Source organism: Centropristis striata, chromosome 6, assembly GCF_030273125.1.
Source record: "Centropristis striata isolate RG_2023a ecotype Rhode Island chromosome 6, C.striata_1.0, whole genome shotgun sequence".
Lineage (NCBI taxonomy): Eukaryota > Metazoa > Chordata > Actinopteri > Perciformes > Serranidae > Centropristis > Centropristis striata.
In genome coordinates this window covers 5,788,874-5,813,078 of record NC_081522.1, presented here as the reverse complement: position 1 = coordinate 5,813,078, position 24,205 = coordinate 5,788,874, and the positions used below count along the sequence as shown (strand labels likewise).

The 24,205-nt window shown below is 39.0% G+C and overlaps 1 protein-coding gene across 2 annotated transcripts in view; it reads left to right on the top strand.

The window, feature by feature from the left end:
* si:ch211-272n13.3 (ankyrin repeat domain-containing protein 26) overlaps nt 1–24,205 on the top strand; it is a 35,527-nt gene that overhangs the window by 2,101 nt on the left and 9,221 nt on the right. The window contains exons 3-39 of one of the 2 annotated variants that reach the window (XM_059334758.1): nt 91–205; nt 319–492; nt 751–857; nt 967–1,104; nt 1,290–1,450; nt 1,571–1,597; nt 1,889–1,925; nt 2,014–2,083; nt 2,164–2,215; nt 2,310–2,497; nt 4,886–5,081; nt 5,642–5,703; nt 5,784–5,883; nt 6,865–6,969; nt 7,440–7,507; nt 7,592–7,661; nt 7,753–7,797; nt 8,850–9,116; nt 9,931–10,026; nt 10,113–10,183; nt 10,805–11,701; nt 13,467–13,642; nt 13,892–14,107; nt 15,042–15,072; nt 15,183–15,324; nt 15,751–15,964; nt 16,663–16,846; nt 17,348–17,494; nt 18,138–18,600; nt 19,439–19,944; nt 20,081–20,233; nt 21,016–21,191; nt 21,909–22,002; nt 22,190–22,216; nt 22,641–22,718; nt 23,672–23,806; nt 23,921–24,033. In XM_059334758.1, coding sequence (XP_059190741.1) covers nt 91–205; nt 319–492; nt 751–857; nt 967–1,104; nt 1,290–1,450; nt 1,571–1,597; nt 1,889–1,925; nt 2,014–2,083; nt 2,164–2,215; nt 2,310–2,497; nt 4,886–5,081; nt 5,642–5,703; nt 5,784–5,883; nt 6,865–6,969; nt 7,440–7,507; nt 7,592–7,661; nt 7,753–7,797; nt 8,850–9,116; nt 9,931–10,026; nt 10,113–10,183; nt 10,805–11,701; nt 13,467–13,642; nt 13,892–14,107; nt 15,042–15,072; nt 15,183–15,324; nt 15,751–15,964; nt 16,663–16,846; nt 17,348–17,494; nt 18,138–18,600; nt 19,439–19,944; nt 20,081–20,233; nt 21,016–21,191; nt 21,909–22,002; nt 22,190–22,216; nt 22,641–22,718; nt 23,672–23,806; nt 23,921–24,033 — 5,901 coding nt within the window. Of the gene's footprint in view, nt 1–90; nt 206–318; nt 493–750; nt 858–966; nt 1,105–1,289; nt 1,451–1,570; nt 1,598–1,888; nt 1,926–2,013; nt 2,084–2,163; nt 2,216–2,309; nt 2,498–3,133; nt 4,727–4,885; nt 5,082–5,641; nt 5,704–5,783; nt 5,884–6,864; nt 6,970–7,439; nt 7,508–7,591; nt 7,662–7,752; nt 7,798–8,849; nt 9,117–9,930; nt 10,027–10,112; nt 10,184–10,804; nt 11,702–13,466; nt 13,643–13,891; nt 14,108–15,041; nt 15,073–15,182; nt 15,325–15,750; nt 15,965–16,662; nt 16,847–17,347; nt 17,495–18,137; nt 18,601–19,438; nt 19,945–20,080; nt 20,234–21,015; nt 21,192–21,908; nt 22,003–22,189; nt 22,217–22,640; nt 22,719–23,671; nt 23,807–23,920; nt 24,034–24,205 lie in introns of those variants that run through there. The other variant, XM_059334757.1, reaches the window with a different exon arrangement.

The following is a 24,205-nucleotide window of genomic DNA, read 5'->3' as shown; positions in this document are numbered from 1 at the left end:
TAATATTACAAATACCTGTAAAAGTCAGTTGAAGTGTTTTAGTAAGAACAAGAATGCTTGCATATGAGAAACTCTCCTTCACTATTACAGGACTGCACTTCATATTGCCTGCGCCAGTGGACATGGCGAGGTGGTACAATTCCTCGTTGAGAGCAAAGCCAAGCTTAACCTATGTGACAATCAAAATAGATCCGCCTTAATGAAGGTAATCCTGGATGATGAGCACCACCACAGAGTGATTCTTCATTTATTGCTAAATACAGTTGTGATGATCATATAATAAGCCTCTGTATTCATGTTAATTTTCCACTCTGTTAGGCCGTGCAGGGCCAGCATGAACGCTGTGTAAACATACTGCTGGAGAATCATGCCGATCCTAACCTGGTCGACATCAATGGCAATACGGCCTTACATCTAGCAGCGAACATCCCATCCATTTCCACCACTGTCCTGCTGCTGGAGCATGAGGCTAACATCAATGCACAAAATAAGGTAAGTCTTCCACAATTTCTTAGTCTTTGGCCAGGAAGAAAGTTTTGTGCTTATAATGTACCTACATACATCTTATGCATTAAGTGATATGTGCTTTAGACTGCAGTAAAATGTTGCATATAAAATATTTAATAAAAAATTAAATATCAAAATATTTCTGCTGCCTATAACATTCGAGATTTGGCATACAATGAGGTATTTCTGTTCTGATGACACCTGTCCAGTGAATGAGGTTGTTTACTGTGATCTGATCTTTAGGAGGGATTCACACCATTGACGGTGGCAGTCCGTGAGGACCACATTGATATGGCGGAGTTACTTATCAAGGAGGGTGCTGATGTTAATTTTAAGGACCAAGGCCAAAGGTCATTATTAAACAATGACACATTTGTGATACACATCCAATAATTGTAATGTTGCTGAATTAATTGTGTACAATTGGTCATGTTTCTATCATTGATTTTTAACCTGCAGGTCCCCATTAATGATAGCTGCTGGCAATGGACAAATTTCTATGTTGAGGCTGCTTTTGCGGTTTAACGCAGATATCACACTAAAGGATACCAAAGGATGGTCAGCTGATGACTACGCAGTGATGAATGGGCATCATCCGTAAGCTGTGCTTCTTTTCTTTGCACTTGTGTACAGTGGTTTTTCTAATGTTATTTATGTGAGTGAGTGGAACACAAAACTGTTACAAACAACCAAAGCCCATTTCATATGTTCGTTCATTAGGAAACCATTTTCTATGGCTTATGACAGATTATGACATTTTAAGTGTCTTGATTCTCTTGTAGTTGTTCCCTCCTGATCATTGAGCACAGTACCCAGAGGAATGATGGGCCCTCCGTATCACAACAAGGTCCAAGCAAGAAGAAGAAGAAAACACTGTTGGGCAGTCCTTCCCAAGACGTTGAAGCAGGCTTCTCTTTTGGAGGACCAGCCACTGACAAAGATGGTAGAGAAAGAAGTTTTCATTCCATAATCATGAAGAAAATGGTGTGAGGATATTGTCTATACTTTATTGACTTTCATTATTTGATTTATTCCTCATGCATTACCTCTTGACTGGATCTAGAGCATGGAGCAAATGAAGCAGGGGGAGGTATTGCTTTAATTAGATGAGCTTTGTTAGCAAAAATCTGTCAAAAGTTGTCAGTTTTGTTCCAGTAAAGATCATCAACAGTTAGGATGGATACTCAACCTGTTTTCAGGAAATTCAGTTTTTTATGTTTCTTAGATTGTAGTGCTTTGTTCACCATACATTTTCTGCTTTTTAAGATTTAGATGCTTTCAAGATTTTATTTGACAGTTTTGATCATAAAATATGAAACGTGCTTCTCTAGAATGGATTGGTTGATTAAGGCTCAAAATAAACTCCTATGCTTTGTTGCAGATTTTGAGGACAATTCTCAGTCGGAGTCTCTAAGTCGGTGAGCACAATTTTCTTCTTCTGATCTACAAGTTAACATAACAATTAAATTAAATTCCCTGCTTAAACCATTCTTCTTCCCTCGTCAGAGTTTCAAAAAGTGCTGCAGATGAATGGCCTTCGTCAGAAGACGATGATGAATCGGTTTTGATTGAAAAGGTTTGTGCTGTTTTTTTGTGAATGTAAAGGCGCTTTTTCACAATTTTGTTCTGGCCTTCATTTGATATGCTGTCTTTCAGAAACCACTGAAGGTAAACCTCAGGAAAATGATTGCAACTAAAAGGGGAGAAGGTACTGAGAATCTTTAAGCCTTATTCACTTGTTAATGTCCCTTCATAGTTTGTGTTTTTTTGGTGGTAATCTTTTATCCCTCCCTGCCATGTAGCTTCTGCACCGCCTGACAGATCCTTGAGCGGTACAGAATCTGAGCCAGAGAGTGAGAATAGAGTCCAGACAATTCCATCCCTCCCACCATCCAGAAAAGCACCACAGCGCCCAGTAGTTCCCTTTCCTGTTTCCTTCCTTTCCAAAGCACCCCAGATGACTTCTACCCCTCTTCCAAGCTTCAGAAAGGTAAAATATTTGTGTTGAAGCTTTGCCTTATTGCATTTCTATGACAGCTTTCTCTCCTTCTATTTTTTCCCTAATGCTTAAAAAAAACCAGATGAGCAGGATATAAGCAAACACTCAGAGCAGCCTTCAAGCAGTAAAGCAAGATCAGACCATCACGAGGGAAGCCCAGAAGCTGAGGAGTCTGAGGAGGAAGAAGATGAGGAAGAAGAAGAAGAAGAGGAGGAGGAAGACGAAGAAGAAGATGAGGATGAGGATGAAGATGAGGAGGATGACGAAGAAGAAGAAGAGGAGGATGAAGACGATGAGGATGAAGATGATGATGAGGAAAGTGAAGAGGATGATGGGGAAGAGGCTGAAGAAGAGAATGAGCGTGAGGAGGAGGACGATGACAAATGCGTGGCTTCTACTGAGGCCAACACGACTGAATTTGAAGATGTGCAAAAAAAACCTGATACTGTTGCCCTTAAGATTATCGAAGGTGCTGATGCTCAGAACATACCTGGCGCTGAAATCTCATTCACCAATGAAAGTAGTCCTGGTATTGAAGGTGCCTCTGAGAAAGATGCCAAAACAGAGACTCCAAAAAGTGACTTCCCGGCTGAAACGACATATTATGCAATGCCAGCAACTTTAGATGTAGAGGAGGATTGTGTCGTCTCAGCCATTAGGGTAGAGTCAAAGTTTTCCGATGAAGATGACAGCCTTGGAAAGGAATGCATGTTGTCAACCGTAGGCCCCTCACCATCCAGACATCACCCAGGAACTTGTTCACCTTCTGCGGTGAAGGAGGAAGAGCTTGAAAGAGAGATGGAAAAGGAGGATGATGACTCCTGGAGTAATAAACACGATTGTGGTGATACACTGAGCAATCCCAGTGATGATGAAGAGGATAATGAAACGGGAGGATTTGGACGCAACACAGTACTAGCTAATCGAAGAAATGTGGATGAAGTTCAAAATACAGATGGTTCCTCTGATGCTGGAGCAAACCAAGAAGGTTTCAAAGGGGAGAAGCGCAGATCTTCATGGGGCTCTTCATTAGAGGACAGTGACACTGATCTGCCCAAAGAGGAGGAGGTAAGCCATGAGACGCTCGATCAGACAAGTGATGTTCAAGCATCAGATTTACAACCAGAAGCAGAAACACTGCATTCAAAATGCTCATCACCTCAGCCAAAGGAAGATCAACCAGATACCTCATGGGATTCTTCAACTCCAGTGGTGCCATCTCCAAAATGTGTCACACCTCAGCCAGTGATGGATGAGCCAGTGTCTCCTATTGGTTTATGTTCAGCAAGCACTCATCAGTCCAAAAACAGACCATCAAAAGCAACAGTAGATGAATCAGAGTGGGATTCTTCTTCTGAAAATAATGACCATAATGAAAATGAAGAAGCAGAGGCTGGAGAGCAGCGGTGTTCTGATGACTCTTTGAAAGAAGAAGATGAAGAAAGTGTTGGAGAAGAGTCAAATAACCCCTCTCCTGTAGTGTCATCAGCACCTGAGGATGAAAAAGCAAGTGGAAGCCAAATACTAGATAATAACGATGTTGAACAGACATCCCAAATGGAAGAAAAATTAGACCCTGAGAATGAAAAAGGAAGCGATAGTAGTTGGGATGATGAAGAGGAAAGTCATTCAGAAAATCAGAAGACAATGTTGACAATGGACGATGAAGTTGCAGCCTGTGGTGATGTTTTGAAGACGTGTCTTTCTACCCCAACAAAGTCAGGGCCCACTAGTCCAATAGACAAGAAGTTAGAGGGAGATGAGGTCAGTGAAAGTTTTCCTCAATCTGTTATTGAAGGAAAGGATGAGTCCCCAGAGGATAACCTGGAGGTGGAAAATCTGGCGGGTGTTGAGAATGACAAAGAGGGTGAGACAAGTGAGGACTCTGACAGCCAGGACGTAAAGCTGCAGTATGATTTTACCAACGCCACGGTCAAAGTATGTGATGATGACAACGAGGAGGAGGCTAGATTAACTGCATATGTTCCACTAGAAAACAAAAGTGCCATCGCTCCTCAGACAAGAGTGTCATCAGAAGACCTCAATGAAGACCCAACAAGCCCTTCCGCTGCTGGCCAACACCATGATTCAGACGGGAACATGTCTGATGAAGCGTTACCTCAGACTGACATTGATGATGTTCATTTAGACTCCCCTGATGAGGCAGAGAGCATAAGCATGACAGGTCAAGAGCTAAGAAACACTGAAGAGCCTGTTAAGGTAAAACAGAAACACAACAGGTAGTTTTTAGTTGTAGTGTAGCTGAAATGTAGTACGGCCTTTTTGAAGAACTCCACCAACACTTTCATCACACTCATTTTCTAGCTGCAAGTTGTGTATATACAGGTTCCGTGATGATACAACATTTTTTTTAAACAGGAAGAAGATTCCACTGGGGATGAAGATGATAATGACCAAGAAGAGGAGAAAGATGATGACGACGACGATGATGAGGAGGAGGAAGAAGAGGAAGAAGATGCCTCAGATGAACATGATCAGCCTGAACGGACTGCAGAATCCCTTAATGCCACTTCACCATTTCCTGAGACAGAAGTCTCTAAAGATAAGAAAAGAGGTAAAAAAAAAAAACACAACAACAAAAAAAAACCTGAATCATTTCATAATGTCCTCAACATGCTTCAAAAACTACGAGTACTTTCTAGTAAGTTGATCCACCAAAATTTCCAATAAGTGATCTCAATATGTCCAGAAAGTCTTTTCCTAAGTTGACAACAGCACAGTCCCGTCCACCAACTTGTTTAATGAGGCTACCTTAAACAACTTAATGACAACAAACACATGATAAGCACTTTTGCTCCTTGATTTAATTATGGTCAAAAGCACTGGTATTTTTATGTTCTGTCTGTCTATCAGGAATTTAAATACATTTAATTTAAATGTGGTGATACAGTTTGTTAAAAAATAGGGATGAATTAAGAATGTTTTGAATTAAATTAAATTACCATGACATGGAATGAAATCAAATCAAATTAGGGGCGACTAAAAGAGTTTTTTTTTTTTTCTTTTTTTCTTTTTTGCATCTGCTGCTTTTATCCAAGACATCCTTTATCACTCTTGTACATAACATTGCTTTTCAGTTATGTGATTGTAATTAATCTCTATGTGCTGAAATAGATTTAATGTCCGAGTTGGGTCTGGAGAAGGGAGAGGAAGAACAGGACTCCTGGGACTCTGAGGTACAGTAAAAACACATTTTGGAATACCTTGTCGGATCAGATGTGTTTTTTGATTTTACAGATTGATTGTTCTCTTTCAGTCCCAGTCTGAAAGTCGGAATACGCCCCATGAAGAGAAACAAAGCTTGTGTACTCAGGGTCAAACAGAGATGTCCACTGTTGAAGAAGAGCTTAAAGAAAGTAGGTCTATTTCATTTATTACTTTGGATTTTTCTTTTTCAATCAAATCATTCCAGGCACCATTTCATGCTACAGAAACAGTCTGACCTAATGTAAACTGTATCATAGAAAACTATGCTTAAATGTATTAATGCATGGATTATTTTGTCTGTAAGTAATGGTTCAAGCTTTCTGTCTTCAGTCTTAGGCCCCGTTTACACGAGGACGCTTGCGGGTAAAAACAACAAAATATTTTATCGGAAGTGCCTTTCGTTTAGACGGTGACGGCGTTTTTGGGGCTTAAAAACGCAAAAATCTGAAACCACCTTCCAAAGTGGAAAAGTTAAATACGCTCCGCCGTATCGTGTCCGTCTACACTGACAAGACGCAAAACTCTGATCTGATCTGCTCACGTCACGTACGTGTTTATGTCACATACATGCTCCAGTACAGGAAATAAACATGTGGGATTATTTCCATGCGTCGGACCTTCAAGCTGCTCTGGCAGCTCTAATAAACTTACAGGAGTCTTTCCACCGAATGTACAGGATATGTACAGATAGTATTAGTGAACAGAGAAGGATCTGGAATTACCTCTATCACATTTTGGATGCAGCAATTGGTCGGAGGCGAGCCAGACGGCTGTGAACGAGACCTGGGAGATCTAGTGGATGGTGGAGAACTTTGTGGAAGGAGTAGCTGATGAAAATGCGTGGCGTGAAAACTTCTGCATGCCCAAAGATGCTCTTATCGCTTTAAGTGATGCCGCCTGGCTGCATACAATCGAATTTCACACACTTTTGCGTCACCGTATGCACGCAGATTTCCTCCCGAAAATGCTCGTCTAAACGAGGAATAAAAAGTGAAGACGCGGCCCCACTTTTGCGTCTTCTGTTCAGACCGTCCTCGTGTAAACGTAGCCTTAATTGTAGAATGTGCAATGCATTGTTCTTTTCATCATCAAACCAGCCCTTACAACAATATGTCACATTTCTTTTGTAGACTTGTTTTATATTCCCTCTTTTTTAAGAGGGGAAGGAAGCAATAGGATGGCAGTCATAGAGCCTCGGAGGAATGTAGGCAGGCCAAGAAGCAGCCAGGGAGAGGGTATGAATGTCTTGACTCAAAGGTCTAAAGAACAGCATGTGAACCCTGCCAGAGGCCTGACCACCTCATGATCACCATCAGAGAATGCATGCAGCATACATTACTCCACCTTGCCTGCTACCCTAAATCCCCATTTACCCGAACTTGGAACCACATATTTTTCTTAGCTTGCTTGATTTGAGCAGGTTTTGACTCAAATGATATTGATGAGTGACTGCAGCACTTATTGGCATTCTTGGCTGATGCTGAACCCGTGTCCCAGTAAAACCAGAATGACAAATCTAAACGCTCATCTGCTGCCTAACTGTGTATCTTCATGCGAATTAATCATGTTTCTGTGGGCTCATTTGCATGGGAATTCTTTTAACAATGTTGTGGCAAACTCATCCAGCTTCATAAGATGTTTTTTGTTTTTGACAGGAAAAAGTGAATGTGTCTCTAACATGACAGACATGTCTTGTCTCTTGCAGTTGGAGATGACAATAATGGTGATAAGGGAGGCGAACATGTTGATGAAGATGATACTATACAGAAAGAGGTGGGTTCAGCAACTAAATGCCATAAAAGAAGGGGAAAAAAGGATCAATTGGAATAAAATGGCAATGTTTTCCCTTTCTGTCAGACTGACAAGGCAAAATGGGAACCACTTCGTGTTTTGAGTAACCTTGAAGGAGATAATGAAGGAAAGACAGGTAAACAGAATAACCTGGAGTTTTGATCTAAAATGTAAGATTTTATTTGAATAATGTTGTATCTAACACGATGCATGTCTTTCTTTGATAGACTTAATGGAAGAGCTTGGTCTTGGGGATGTTGACGATCTTGAAGGTAAAATAAAATCCACTTTGTTTTAATTTTCTTGTTTTGTTTATGTGATCACAAGGCAGAAACACTGCTGTAAAAATTGTCTAATCTACAGAGTAGCACCCAATATACACTACCGGTCAAAAGTTTTAGAACACCCCAATTTTTCCAGTTTTTTATTGAAATTCAAGCAGTTCAAGTCAAATGAACAGCTTGAAAGGGTACAAAGGTAAGTGGTGAACTGCCAGAGGTAAATAAAAAAAGGAAAGCTTAACCAAAACTGAAAAATAATGTACATTTCAGAATTATACAAGAAGGCATTTTTCAGGGAACAAGAAATGGGTTAACAACTTAACTCTATGGAGTCTTGGGCTATTTTGTCCATTTTTGAATTCTTTTCATGTCTTTGTAAGTCATTTTGTGTCTTTTTTTGGTAATTTTGTGTCTTTTTTTAGTCATTTTGTGTCTTTTGGTGTCTTTTTTTTTTTTGGTAATTTTGTGTCTTTTTTTGGTAATTTTGTGTCTTTTTTTAGTCCTTTTAGTCCAACATAAAATGTGATTTTGAATCTTTTTTTGCTTTCAAAACACTATCATGCTCAATCAAGAATTTTAAATGTTGCAAATGTGCATTAATTTCAGAGTGCACTGAGACATTAAACTGCATAATTTTCAATTAAATTCTGGAAAAGTTGGTGTGTTCTAAAACCTTTGACCAGTAGTGTACATGTTATGTAAACTTCACTTTCAAACACTCAAGAGCTATTGTCTACATGCAACACTCGCTTTACTACTATTTGTATGTTTTTGTCATCACGCCTAATGAAGCTAAAAAAGCAGGTCAGTAAACATGAACTAGATTATTAGACAAGATGAAGTGTTACCACTGGTAGCTGTAGTTCCTCGTTTCAACCTCAGTTTGATTGAGTAGAATAGCGTTGCAGCCTTTACCACATAATTTCCATTGAGTGTTATTGTCGGGTGTTGTAGTTATCCCGGTGTAAACTGACCTACTACCTAAACCACATCAGTGTCATATTTTGTTCATTGACCTACAACTTCTTGCATCGATGACACAGATGCATCAGATTGGGACTCGGCCAGTACGACCAGTAAGAGAACCTTACCTGGCCGCAGAATGCTCTCCCCTGGACTCGAGGAGTTCCCAGAATGCTCCTATCCATCTGTTAAAGAGCAGGATGAGGACATAGTTCCCGTAGCACCCCCGACACCTCAGAGGAGCATTAACTCCAACAAGACACCGCCCAGCACACCCCCTCAACCAGCACCCCAACCCACACCTCGAGCAAGGAAGATGGTGCTTCAGACACCAGAGAGTGAAGAAGGTAAGGCATTTTGAGCCCATCTGCCTATGGGTGGTTGACGTGAAAAGTGAAAAACAGAATAATTCAAAAAATATATGTCAAATGACATATAATTATATTCCCTTATATGTGAATAATTGAAAATTCTTCATATATTCAGCATATTATTACCTTTTTGGTGTGGTAGTCCTAAAATGTGTCCACCGGTGCAACAAAGTAAAGAATGTCATTATTTAATACAGAGAATGTTGGACAGATAAGATAGATAAGCCCAAGGCATATTAGTTATGAATATTTTTATCAATTTACATTATTTTCAATGATCAATCAATGTAAATTGATAAAAATATTCAGATCAATGCTTAAACTGCGTTGTACCAAAGGACTACCTTAAGACGACCAGTTCCAACACTGCATGGAAATAGTAATATTATGAAAATATTTGAGACAGAAGTGATCTTGTGTGCAGTCCACCTGCTCCAGAGATGTCTTCTGTCCTTCCTGATTCTGGAAGGACCCCTCTCAGTAATGGGCTGGTCACATTAATGCCTGTTTTATATCTACATCATGGCGTTGCTCCAGGAGGACACCAGTTTTGCGGACAAAATGTAATGTGTCATAATAACTCTACATAGGGACCTTAACACTTATATCCTCTAGATTCATTAAGTAAACACTCGTATGACATGCATTCAAGTATTTTAATGTATTTAGATTAATTTTTCAGTAAATTACAGTTGTTTTAAGATAAGTAATGCTACCACCCCTATATATCATTGAAACAAAGGATATGATTGTAGCATTTTCTTCTTTTCTTGTCCTTGCTCTCATTCAGAGTCAGATTGGGAACCAGACAATGTTGCACCCTCTTGCAATGCAAGTGCAATTGACAATCAGCTGCAAAACACAGCTGAGGCTGTGGGTAAACCAGGTAAAGCTCTCTGGTCTTTTTCAGTATGTCTCCATACTATTATGTGCCCTGTACTCTGGATGAAGACTCTCTCTCTTTCCTCATAGGTTCTCCTGAGCTCTCACCGACGGCAAGAGACAGTGAAAGTAGTGAAGAGTCTGAAGAGCAGCAACAAAAGGTGAGAAATACACAGAGTATACTATCTCTACCACAATCCTCAGTCTTTGTTCTTGGCATTTTTTCCAAGACCTCACATTACCATTCATGGTGTCTGAGTCACAGGGAAATGAGAATAAATCATCAACTGATGGTTTTTGGTAAATATCTGCACATTGAGGATCCTCAAAGCCTGTTTTTTCCCTTTGACCTGTGTCAAATGAGACAAATGTGAAATGCAGTGTTTTGGGACCTCTTGGTGTGATCAAAGATTCATTTTTGTAGTTTTGGCTAGTTGGAAGTAACCAGGTTGCTCCATCTGTTATCCCAAACAATGGGAGGAAAAAAAGATTAAAATATGCATGTATGACAGCCACATCTGCTATTCTGTTATTTAACAACTTTTTTGGACAAAACAAATCTTTACTGAGAATGAATCTGAAACTTGCCCCAAATAACATTCTTGTAAACACAATATTCAAATCTATTCTAACATTATACAAAGAGGTATGAGGTAATGCATTGTTGAAATGCCTCCATATTTATTTGAACATTGTGTTTTTTTTATTTAAAGTCCAAACTTGTTTTTTGCATTTTGTCCTGTCTGTTCTGTGTTTTTCCTTGTCCATCCATGCAATCAAAGGAGATAGATGACCCAATAGATAAGTGTGAGTTTGATCTAAATAACCCATGTCCATCTGGTCATGTGGCCTCCGACTGTGGAGAAAAGGATAATGACTTTAGAGATCAACACAGCCCTGAAGAGAAGGGTGCAGCCGGGGAAAACGTACCGTGGGAGAATCGTTACGAGAAGCTTTGGGTCGAGGTGGAGAAACGTGAGGTAAAATCCACCTTCAAGAATGTTGCTGGTGAGTTAAAAGAGAGGTTTGGAGAGCTGCTTAAATCAAGATGTTCTGCAGAAGACAGCACAGAAGAACAGGCCATGGCTGAATCTGTTTCTGCAGGAGAAGAATCAAGTGATGAAGAAGAGGGGGAAGTCATTGTGCGCCCCATGGCCAGAGCAAGGAGTACCGTCCTTCTCACCATACCCGAGCAGAGGGAGTCTGGACTGGAAGACTCAGCGACAGAGTCAACTGACAACTCCTTATGCGAGGACCGGATGCAGGTCCGTGAGCCAGCTAGAGAGATCAACATGTGTCAAGGGCCAGATCTACTCACTGATGATGTTCTGGACGAGTGCAGCTCTCCTTCACCACAACTCACCATAGCACAGAGAGACGACTGCATACATCCTGTTAGTGCAGATTTTACTGATACCATACCCATGTCTAGAGTTGACCATAGCACATTCCTAAAAGATGAGGCCAAACATGGGCCCTTCCAGAAACCACATCTGGACTTTGTCTGGAAAGACAACACTTCAAATTTGGATAAAGCTGAGAAAAACAGTGTGAGTTCAGAAGAGGATCCCGAGGAATTCACCAAGTCTCGCCCCCCCTCACTAAGCAGACGTTCAGCATCTATCCCAGGTGTTTCTGATGAAGAGCTGGAAGAGGACATGGAAAGATATAAACTCGAGGTAGGGGTGCTGAAGGTTGTCTTCCAGGATTTGGAGAAAGAAAAGGCCCAACTGCAGAAAGAGGTAGAGGATGGCCGCCCTGTCTTTAGTTCCTTCTTCTTCACCGCCTCTCTTTATTTCATCCATGTTCTTAATTTCATTTCTTTTAATCCTGCTGTTTCAGAGGTCCCAAACTAGCCACTCATCATGACCACATCTTATTTATTTCTGTTAGATGTTCATTTTCCATATCTTGATTTTTGTCTTCTTCAGGTTTGATTTCAAGTAAAAGAGTTCATCTTGCATGTTTCTCTTCACATTTTTGTGTTCTTTTAACTAACATGTAGAATTGAACTACTATTTGTTGAAGGTCAATTGCACTGCACCTAAAAATGTTAGTTGTTTGGCATTCTTGATTGTACTCCATTGTTCAAAGTTCACTTTTACAATTTGTGTTCTTCAGAGTGACTTGTCCTTCATCATGCATGGATCTTGCATGTATCTTCATGTTGAATAGGTTCTGTTGTATGAACTCTCTTTCTAGGTGATGTGGTTTGAAGACTGTAAAAGTAATAGCCTTCTTTTCCCTGAAAAAGAAGTGCTGTGGTGATGATAAGGAATATGTTCTTTTAACGAATGCTGCAAGTCTGTATACATACAGGTATTTCTTATCTCCAGGGGAGGAATATATTCAGTTTTTGGCCAGCCTATTGAGTGTTTTGATATATTTTTGGAAAGAGAAGAAAATCTACATTTTGTACTATGTTGTTGCTAGACAGTTTGGCATTTTAATTACATTGTTGCAGTGTTACAATTTAATCTAGCCCACGCTTTTATCCAAAGCAACGTACAGTACAGGCCAAAAGTTTGGACACACCTTCTCATTCAATGCGTTTTTCTTTATTTTCATGACTATTTACATTGTAGATTCTCACTGAAGGCATCAAAACTATGAATAAACACATATGGAATTATGTACTTAACAAAAAAAGTGTGAAATAACTGAAAACATGTCTTGTATTTTAGATTCCTCAAAGTAACCACCCTTTGCTTACTAGAATATAAGACATGTTTTCAGTTATTTCACACTTTTTTGTTAAGTACATAATTCCACATGTGTTCATTAATAGTTTTGATGAATTTACAATGTCAATAGTCATGAAAATAAAGGAAACGCATTGAATGAGAAGGTGTGTCCAAACTTTTGGCCTGTACTGTATGTTGTGCTTCCCTAATTCTTTGGCCTGTACTGTACATCTGAAAGGTCATACAATTAACAGAGAAAATAGTCAGTCTGCAACAGTCATTGAGATGGCAATGTAAATTACATAAAGTATAAACGACAAGAGAAAATGTATTAATTAACAGAGTTTGAACAGAGTTTGTTATACTGTAGTCTTGAGCTCATGTAGTAAAGAACCTTTAAATTATTTTTTTTAGATTGCAGGTTTAGTTTTTAAAAGATCTCTACAAGACCACTGTCTCTTCTAGTTCTTCAGTATTTACCATTCAAATCCGACTGTCCGCAACTGATTAGATTTTTTCTCAGTTCAGGTATGCCACTGCAAGCATTGTAACGTATAGTAATTAACTGAAAATACCATGTCAAATAGAGTAACCGCGCTGAGGTGTTAGGTCTCCGATGGGAGGGGTGACACTAAATTATGTATGACAAAGTGTACTAGTCCCTGCTCCAAAATGCATCTTAAAAGGCTGGCCCCAACCTGTTTCCCTTAGGAATCATCTCTCAAGTTCAGCTACCAAATATTTGCCCTTGTCTTTTCAGCCTGATAAAGAGACGACAAAGACTGCAATGGAGGTGCAAAGGTCCAGTACTTCCTGGGATACTGGTGGATCGGCTTTGGAAGAAGTGGGTACTGAGAAACCTGAGACCAGGTTACCATCCCTGTCAAGTCAAGCTGGAGCAGTTCATCAGGAACAGCAGCTTACAGCCACCAAGAGGTATGCATTATTTTGTTTTTTAAGAATTTTAAGGCCCTGACCATTGTTCTTTTTAAATCTTTTTATCAAGCCCCTTTTGATCATTTCTTTGTGGCTACATTTTTTATGACACATTCAACAGAAAGAGCCAAGTCAAAAGTTGTATTTCGTTGATTTTATTTAATGAGATTTTTCATCAACAATACCTCCAAGGCCCCCAAAGTGTAGATGTCACAACTCATTGACTGTCAGGTGTATTGCTCTCCATAGCACCAACGGGGCACCAGTACAATTGCACCTCCCACTTCAGCAGACCTACAATAGCATCAAACAGGAAGGACAAGCTGTAGATGAGACCTCACGACTGGAGCTGGTCAGGGGGGCCCGGCGCAGCAGAGCCCCTCAGACCAACACTCATGTCAATGGAGATCCTCTGTCTGTGTTTGATGATAGCACTTTAAGTGACGTGTCGGACGATGAAGGAAGGTATATATGCAGTATGCAACTTTTTGTATCAGTTTCACCTCTCTGTCACTAACACGTAAGGTGTGTTCAGACTGAATGCAAAGTGAATTTTCCAGTCAGCATGACCTTATAGAACAGGGGTGTCAAACTCTGGCCCACGGGCCAAATTTGGCCCACAGTGTATTTTTATTTGGCCCGCGAGGCAATACCAAATTATTATATTATTATTGTAAATTAATGAAATTGATGTGTTTTTTATTTGAAATTTGATTTTGCATGTCTGCACTGTTTAGTTATATATTGTATGTTTATAAGCGTTGTTGGTTCCATATTTAATGTTAAAGCAAAACATGTTTGGTATATATTAAAAGGTTTATTTGTTCAATGTTGGCCCGGGATTTTATTCAAGTTTTAAATTTTGGCCCATTGTGTATTTGAGTTTGACACCCCTGGTGTAGAAAGTCATAAAAACAAGTGAGTGGATGTGAACAGTCACAGATTCACATTAGTGACAGCAAATAAAAACTGGATCAAATCAAACCCTAACCCTTTAGCACGTCAGCTAATGAACATAGCAAAGTAAGAAACAGGAGCAACATAAGAGAAACTACTGGAGATGTTGGTAAGTTTACGTCATGTTTATGCATTGGTTGTTTGTGGCAAATCAACACAGACTTATGTATAAACCGAGGTAGACATTTGTTTTGCATTCAGTCCAAACAAGCCTTTTCAATATTCTCGTGTGTGGGGATCAGTAGGATGTAGTTCTTGATTTTAATTATTTTCCTCCCTACACAGCTGAATGACTAACCATTGACTTTCCAAAAATTTTAAATCGTATACTGCATTATACCGTTACACTTCCAATAACTTAATGAAGCTCTACTATCTTGGGAACTTGCACTTTACTTTTTCTAAATAACCCGTTTTTCTTTCCTCCGTTTGTTGGGCTCAGGTTTCCAACCAGTGGACAACAGAAAAACGAGGTAGAACACAAATTCTGTTAGAAACTAGATGGGCTGGATAAAAGGTTGAGGACACAATACAGAATGAGACACTGAATAATATGAATCACCCAGTTTGTTTCCATATTCAGAATCCAGAGGAAATGGAGAATGCAGAAGACTTTGATGAACTCACTCAGTCATCTGACACAGCCACAGATGACATCGACTCTCCCACTTCAGGCTATCGTCATGCGTCGCTCCTCATTCAAAAGCTGGACTCAGCCACTTTAGGTATTGATTCAACTGATTTCAATGCAAATGTTTGCAATTATTGTGATCAACTTCATCTTGTCTTATTACAACAAGGTAATTAGAATATCATGTGCATTTTTCACACATAAAACAGAAATGTAACGCTATCTGAAATAAGGGAATCTTTGAAATAGCTATTTCGACTGTGAATGTTTCTTAAAGGAGTGCAGTGTAAGGCAATGCCAACAAGTCGGCCCAAAGCAAATAGTTCCTCTTCTGGAAAATAAGAACCAAGCTGAACATTTTTGTCTGTTCAGACTTTCTCTTACTAAAACATACTTGGCATAAGCAATTATTTCTGTTTGGTTTTTTTTAAATCTAATTTGGAAGATACATATCCATAATCCACCTTTGAAAGCAAGGTCTGATACATGCTCCTTAAATCCTAAATATTATTTCTCACAGACTCGAGAAGCATGGTGAAGCTGCAGAACATTTTCCACGAATACGAGCGTTCCATCCAAAAGGCGAGGAGTCGCCACGGGTACCTGTCAGACAAGGTGACCCAGCTGGAAATGGAAAGGGCAGAGCTTAAAAGCTCTTTGGAAGAAGTTAAAGATTTTAAATCTGCCTTGGAGCGCAACCAACTGGAACTGCAGACCGAGGTCACAAACCTCAAGTAAGAACTTCTCCTTGTACACTAGAGTACTCTGTAGCAAGGTTATTATAGTAAACGAAAACTAACGAAATAACGAAAACTAGAATTGAAAACACATTTTCGTTAACTGAAATAAAAATAAAAACGAAACTTTTTAAAAAACGATAACTAACTGAAACTGTATTTTGTGGTTACAAAACTAACTAAAATTATAGTGAAAATGTCCTTCGTTTTCGTCTTTGTCAATTTTTTTCAGACGTAAACCTTTTTGGTTGATATGAAATCAATTTCATCTATTTGGTTTTATGACTTAATAAACTTATTGGGTCTGAGATGGATAAGACAAAGGAAATAAAGGAAACATTTATTGTGACCTTATTGAATCTGGCACCCAACAAATACCCCATTACAAAAAAACTAAAACTAATTAAAACTAAGCATTTTCCAAAAAATAAAACTAATCAAAACTAGCAAACTCACTCTAAAAACTAACTAAAACTAACTAAATTTGAAAACAAAAATTGACAACGAAATTAAAACTAAAACTAATGAAAAATCCAAAACTATTATAACCTTGCTCTGTAGCCATTCATTTACACAAACTTGGTCGCTCTTCTGATATTTTTCTGAATCATGTCTTGTGTTGTCGCTTATTTAATGGATCTTTTTTATTTAGCATTTTTATTTGACTTGAAATTTCTGGTGGAAACTTGGTATAGATTTCAGCTGAAACAGGAGCAGGAAAATCGTCGCAACGCCACCATGATGTACAACACAACCAGAGATAAGCTGAGGAGGACGGAGGAGCAGCATCAGTTAGAGGTTCAGGAGAGACAGAAAGTGGAGCTCACCCTCAGGAATCTGGAGCTTGAGATGAGGACATTAGTCAACAACATTAAACAGGTAGACATTCTTAAATATCATTTGATTTTGTGTCCAAAGTGTGCATTTATTTTGTTGTGCAGTTTTTCGCTGTATTGATGTCAGCAAATGTTGTATTAACCCATTGAAGCCTGGAAAGCGTTTACGTCGTTTTATAGTATTTTGTATAAGCTCTCAAATACTTTTTGAATTTCATTTCTATCTGCTACAGAGGCTGAAAAATCTATTATTTAGTAGAAGAGTTCACACTTTTTTTTCCAGAATTTTTCCAGAATTTCCAGAAAATTAGAGGCTTATTTTAAAATCACCCAGCGGTTTTTCAGGCCTCAATGGGTTAATAATGTATTATGACTGTTTTCATATTAAGTTAATATATGGTTTCGATTATTTCATACACAATATATATTTTGTATGATAAATAATACTCATATGGCTTTTTGAGTGTAATTTACAGTGACGTATTCAGAATCTATCTTGTCCAGTTGTTGCTTGATTCTTATGTGATTCTTGTATATCACCTAGCTTGAAGAGGACCACAGTGAGACACAGAGACTGCTGGCTCAAGAGCGCAGTGCTCGGACGCTGCAGGAAAATCTTCTCAACAGCCATCTCCGTAAGCAGCAAGAGATCGAGGACGAGAACAAGAGAAACATAAGCAAAAGCAATGAGGTAATCCATACGAAGTGGTATGATAATGTAATGGTAACACATTAGTTTGCTTTATGGTTTAGATCAGGGGTGTCAAACTTGCCTCAAAAGGCAAATGTATTAGCCTGTTGAAAAACTTTATTTTTGATATTAAAATCAGAACGATGCAAATAGAAAAGAGGCATACGATTTTTATTTAATTTTTATTTAATAAATTAATGACATTGATGTGTTTTTTATTTGAAATTTGATTTTGCATGTCTGCACTATTTAGTTATTTATTGTATGTTTATAAGCGTTGCTGGTTCCATATTTAATGTTAAAGCAAAACATGTTTGGTATATATTAAAAGGTTTATTTGTTCAATGTTGGCCCGCGATTTTATTCAAGTTTTAAATTTTGGCCCATTGTGTATTTGAGTTTGACACCCCTGGTTTAGATGCTATTCTGATAATTTGCACCCATTGATGTTGTGTTTCTTAATGTGGCTGGGCATGAACAGAAAAACATTTGGTAGCCTTAAGGTTTGAAAAAAAATTAAATTGTAAAGTAAGAGTGTTACAGTCTGGTGTTTCTAATAGAATTTCACTTTTTGTATAGACACTTCAGACTTCAAACTCGGGGCATGATTATCTTAACAAATGTTTTTTTCTGTTCTCTATAGGCTTTGTCTCAGCTCACTGAAGCCAGTGACCGGGAGAGGGAGCTGCTCCAGCAGACTTCTACGCTCCAGGAGCAGTTGTCTATCGTGAGAACAGATCTTGAGCGTTTGCAGGCCAATAGCAGTCTCAAAGAGAGCCACCTCTTGGAGGAGAACGACACCCTCAAGGAACAGCTAGAAGATGCTCGTCGAGATCTCAAACTCAACAGCGAAGCCCTGACCCAAACTGTCTTCAACTGCAATAACCAGGTGACTGCCCTGAAGTCTGAGCTGGCTATAACAACAACCCGTCTGGAAAATGAGCGGCAGACTCGCGAAGCCCTGGAAGGAGAGGTCGAGTCCACTCGTACCCGCTTGGCTGGAGCCGTAAAGGAGGCAGAGCTTTGCCAGGCAGCTCACACAGACACAGAGAGAGCTCTGCTCCGAGAGAAAGAGGAACACCAGCGTCTTAAAGACAGACTCACAGGTTAGTAATTGTAGGAATGGATGGAAAGGTCCAAGCTCGGCATTTTCCAGACAGGCTAAGTGTTCACAAGTTACTCAGTCTGAGTCAAGGTTATAATAGTTTTGGATTTTTCATTAGTTTTAGTTTTAATTTTGTTGTGAATTTTTGTTTTCAAATTCAGTTAGTTCTAATTAGTTTTTAGAGTGAGTTTTCTAGTTTTGGTTTAGTTTTTATTTTTTGAAAATGCTTAGTTTTAGTTTTTATTAGTTTTAGTTTTAGTTTTAGTTTTTTTGTAATGGGCTATATGTTGGGTGCGAGATTCAAATAGATCATAATACATTTTGCCTTTATTTCCTTTGGTTTATTCATCTCAGCCCCAATAAGGTTATTAACTTTTACAGTTCCAGGTGTTTTGAATTTTGGTTCTAGTTCCCAGTCTCAGTAAACATATTTACCATGTGTTGCATGTTCAAATAGAAACACTGAATTATGAATGAAAAAAGTTGACAAAAACGAAAACTAAGGACATTTTCACTTTAGTTTTAGTTAGTTTTGTAACCACACAATACAGTTTCAGTTAGTTATTGTTTTTTTAAAAACTCTAGTTTTTAATTTTATTTCAGTTAACGAAAATGTTTTTTCAATTCTAGTTTTCGTTATTTCATTAGTTTTCGGTAACTATAATAACCTTGGTCTGAGTGGGAACTTTTCTGCTCTTTGCTGGCTGTCGTGGCTTGAATTTACCTGGATAAGCAGTCTTTTGTTATGTGCATCATTGTGTCCTGCAATCTTAAACTTAATTATCTTTATGCTTAACTGGAAGCATGTTTTTTAAATCCTAGAGTGTTTTCTGTTACAGGTGATGCAGCCAGTCAGCGTGAGGCAATCAGCAGCCTGTCCCAGAAGCTGGCCAAGGCGGAGACTCGAGCAAACAGCATGGAGAACGAAGTCCATCGGGCCACACTGCAGCTGACAGAGAAAGGCTTACTGCTGGAGGTCCAGCAGCGGGAGAAGGACCAGGTGGCTGTACGCGTCAAGGAGCTAGAAGCAGCTCTGCAGGCAGAGAGGGAACAGGCCAGCCGTGCCGGAGCACGCCAAGAGGCCACACAGGAGCGGCTAGCCCAAACCCAGAGTGAGGGCATGTTACTACGGCAACAGCTAGAGGAGGCCCAAAACAAAGGTGTAGCAAAGGAGCGTGCTGTGACGGATGCCCAAGAGCGCTTCAGTGACATTCTGTCCAAGCTGCGATCTGACTCCGAAGAGAGAGTACAACTAGTGGAGGACAGGAATAAGGAGCTCGCCAGTAAGGCTGCTGACCTCCGAGATCAGATCTACAAGTTGGAGGAAGAGAAGAGCGAAAGAGAGGTAAGATTAAGATTCTGCTGTGTAAGAGGATTACCCAACCGTGTCCTCCAAACCCACTTTTAGCCTTATCCCAAGTTCAGGGACTGTCTTTACATCTAATCAAACCCTGCTTTCTCTGGATTCTGTCTGAGCACAGACTAGTCTAAGGCAGCTGCAGCAGGAGCTAGCTGACTCGCTCAAGAAGCTGTCAATGAGTGAAGCTTCCCTGGAGGTCAACACACGCTACCGCAATGACCTGGAGGAGGAGAAGGCTCGGCTCCACAAAGACTTGGACCGGCTCAAAGGAAAGGTAACAGCAGGGAACAGTGCCACCTTGTGGCAGCATGCTATCAACACAACTTTGATACCAGATGTGTTCATGGTTGTGAAGCAGATACTTTAATTTAAGCTGTGCTGAAATTAGATGGCTCATTATCACAGTTTTAACCCATAAGAACCCAGACCCAGTTATCCTTAAAGGAAAGTTATGGGGGATATACCACCATTTCTGATGTGTTTTCAAAAACACTATCCCTAAATGTCAAAGATCTGTGATGTGACATAAACATTACATTGGGCGCTTATAGTACTTGTGTTTATAATATTTATGTTTATAATATTTAGTATTTTAAAATTTAAAAAAGCTAGACACAAATTTGCCGTTTTCTCTGCATCTCCACAACATCTATCAAAATTGTGACATTATTAGTTCTGTTTAACAACAAATTATTTTTTCGATTTGTTTTTAAGTAGTATAATAATAATAAATCGATAATAAATAAATACAAATAACCATGTGTCTTTTTGTTTATCAAAATTGTGACTTTAACTTGTTCAGGAAATATGGTCAAAACAAGTTAAATGCAATACTGGACACCATATTAACGGATTAGAATTGTTAAATGGGTTTAAACTTAGCCTAGTAACAATAAATAGAAGATTTAACGTGTTTGTTACACTGGTGTCACCATGGGTTCTTATGGGTTAATATAATAGAACAGTTGACCATAAGCAGCAAAACTTTTTAGCCCATATGCTCTTGAAAGTTGCTAACATTGCTGATGAGGTGGATGTTTTGTCCCTGTCATGTAGCTGGAGGAGAGCGAAGACCAGTATGTGCAGGCTGAAAGACGTATTAACAGTTTGAAGAGCAGTCTGGATGAAAGGGAGAAGGAACTCGCCTCTGCTGCTCTGAAACACCAGGAGGCGCTGTCTGCCTCAGGAGCAACGGATCTCACCATCAAACAGCTGGAGGAAGCTGTGCAAAGGTACACATACTGTCCAGACATGTATTAAAAGATCAGTTTCTTCTTTTTTTTTTTTGACAAAACATACACTACTGGTCAAAAGTTTTAGAACACCCCAATTTTTCCAGTTTTTTATTGAAATTCAAGCAGTTCAAGTCAAATGAACAGCTTGAAAGGGTACAAAGGTAAGTGGTGAACTGCCAGAGGTAAATAAAAAAAGGTAAGGTTAACCACAACTGAAAAATAATGAACATTTCAGAATTATACAAGTAGGCCTTTTTCAGGGAACTAGAAATGGGTTAACAACTTAACTCTATGGAGTCTTGGGCTATTTTGTCCATTTTTGAATTCTTTTCATGTCTTTGTATGTCATTTTGTGTCTTTTGGTGTCTTTTTTTTAGTCCTTTAGTCCAACATTAAATGTGATTTTGAATCTTTTTTTTACTTTCAAAACACTATCATACTCAATAAAGAATTTTAAATGTTGCAAATGTGCGTTCATTTCAGAGTACACAGACATTAAACTGCATAATTTTCAATTAAATTCTGGAAAAGTTGGTGTGTTCTAAAACTTTTGACCAGTCGTGTATATTAAAAATCCTGTGAAAATAAAGCTAAAAAATAAGCCAACTCCATAACACAAAAATAGTTCTATTTACATTAAGGCGTTAAAAGCATTGTCAGCCATGAGTCTAGATATGTTTGGGTTTTTTGAATGTCAATGTAATGTCACATTAGGCTTGAGATCGAGAACGCCAGGCTGGAAGCTGCCGCAAAGCAACAGTCCAACAAAATTGAAGCGCTTCAGAAAGGGGCTCAGGAATCTGCTATGGTAAGTGCTGCAAACTAAATCCAATTTTCCTGCACACACACATTTTACACAAGAACTTGGTGGCGTCATGTCTACTTTTTTTCTGATTTTATTTATTTATTTTTAAAGAAAAAAAAAGTCTTGTGAAATGAAATAGCTGAGGTTATGAAGACATTATTATGTTTTAAGGTATCCAATCTTTTTCCAGCTACCTGACTGCTCTCCAGGAGAAGGGGTTGGTATTGTGGATGTAGGCTTAGTTTCTCTGTGTGGGTTTAGTTTTGTTTTGTCTTTTTTTAATTATAAACACAATTTGACAGAAATCATGAATTTCTATTATATCTCTTTTTTAAAGTGAAATGCACTTTGGCTTTGTGGGCTTTTTGCACAAGCTGCTAGACCTGGAATCCAACTGTAGGGAGGAAGTAATAGCTTTGTGTCGGTTTGGGTTTTTCTTGTTGGCATCAACGTGTGTTTTCTCCCTTAAGTCTGATCTTGGTATGTGGGGTCTTTCACTCCTTTTGTCTCAAGCTGCATGATGCATGTTAATTCCTTTAGTCTAAAGTTTCCTCGATTTTCTAAAATGGTAAACAAAAGACAATGGCGACACAAACATTAATACCTTCCTTAATGTGGAATGTTTTTTCTTACTTCTGTAGGTCAGAGGTCATTTGGAGAACCTGGTTACAAACCTCCAAAGCAGTAAGATGACTTTGGAAGACCAACTCAGTCGAGAGGTTGGTCCCATATTTTGTTTTCTCACTCAAAAAAAAACCTTCAGCTTGGATTTCCATTTATTTTATTTTTGGTCTTTGTGTATGTAATTCACCGAAGACCGGTCTTTTATTTTATTACAACAAGGTAATTAGAATATCATGTGCATTTTTCACACATAAAACAGAAATGTAACGCTATCTGAAAAAAGGGAATCTTTGAAATAGCTATTTCGACTGTGAATGTTTCTTAAAGGAGTGCAGTGTACGGCAATGCCAACAAGTTGGCCCAAAGCAAATAGTTCCTCTTCTGGAAAATAAGAACCAAGCTGAACATTTTTGTCTGTTCAGACTTTCTCCTACTAAAACATACTTGGCATAAAATAGATGAGAAATGACACGTATTTTGACAGCATATTTGAGACCGTGTTCCTCACAGGTGAGAGGAACGGGTGGCTTTTTAACCAACCACATCTGAAATGTGATCATCAGCAAACAGGAACTTCTTTGCCTGTTCCTGTTTGTTCCTCCTATTTCATTTGTTCAGTGTTGCGGTAAGGACTCAGAAGTGTGGGACAGGCACATTTAGATGAAAAAAATCATAAATTATCAGTAAGCAAAAAAAAAATATATATATATATGGTGTAGAGTAATGTTTTTATGAAACTATTTAATTTGAAAAAATGTCATATTTTAATTGAATTGGCTCATTTTATGTATCTCAACATTGAGACCACAGTTGTGGGACATGAACAAAAGTAGTGTTTGGACCCATAAAATGCTTCATAAATTGTATTAAATCACATTTTTTATTTTTCAATGTCAAGATGTGCAATAACACTGTGTATATATTTATCAAGCACCATAGGACAAATTTTAACATAAATCCAAAATTTCACTGCTGGGACTTAAAAATGCCCGTGGTTGCAGAAACACTCATTTATACATTTTATTTTTTGAATGTTTCTCTTTCTTAGGTCCAGAAGCAGAGCATGCTGTCTCACACAGCCCAGGACTCTCAGGCCTTGTGGGAGGAGGAGCTGAAGAGCCGTTCAAAGTTAGGACTGCGCCTGGCTGAGCTTGAAAAGGAAAAAGGAGACCTGGGCACCCAGGTGATCACACTGATGCATTCATGTGCAGGCTATATGATGAAGTACCCATCCTTCCTGATTATAATATACCATGGGTCCTGATAGTTATCAGCCTGTTGCCTGTTTGTTTTCTAGATGGAAATAGAAAAGAAGAAAGCAAAGAAAATAGCAGAGCAGAAGAAGGCTATCGACACCCGGCTGGACCAAGAGATGAAGAGGAACACAGAGCTCCAAAAAGAAATGTACAGGTGACTCCTAGCCTTCTCCTCCTCGCGCCCTCCTCACCCAGAGCAGTACTTCACCCTACTGTTTAAAATACAACCGAGGTCCAGTAGAGCGCAGTCTTTCCTGGCTTGTGTGGCTGTTGTACACCAATGTGTGTATCTGGTGGTAATGTACATTAAGTCCCTGCAGTTCTTG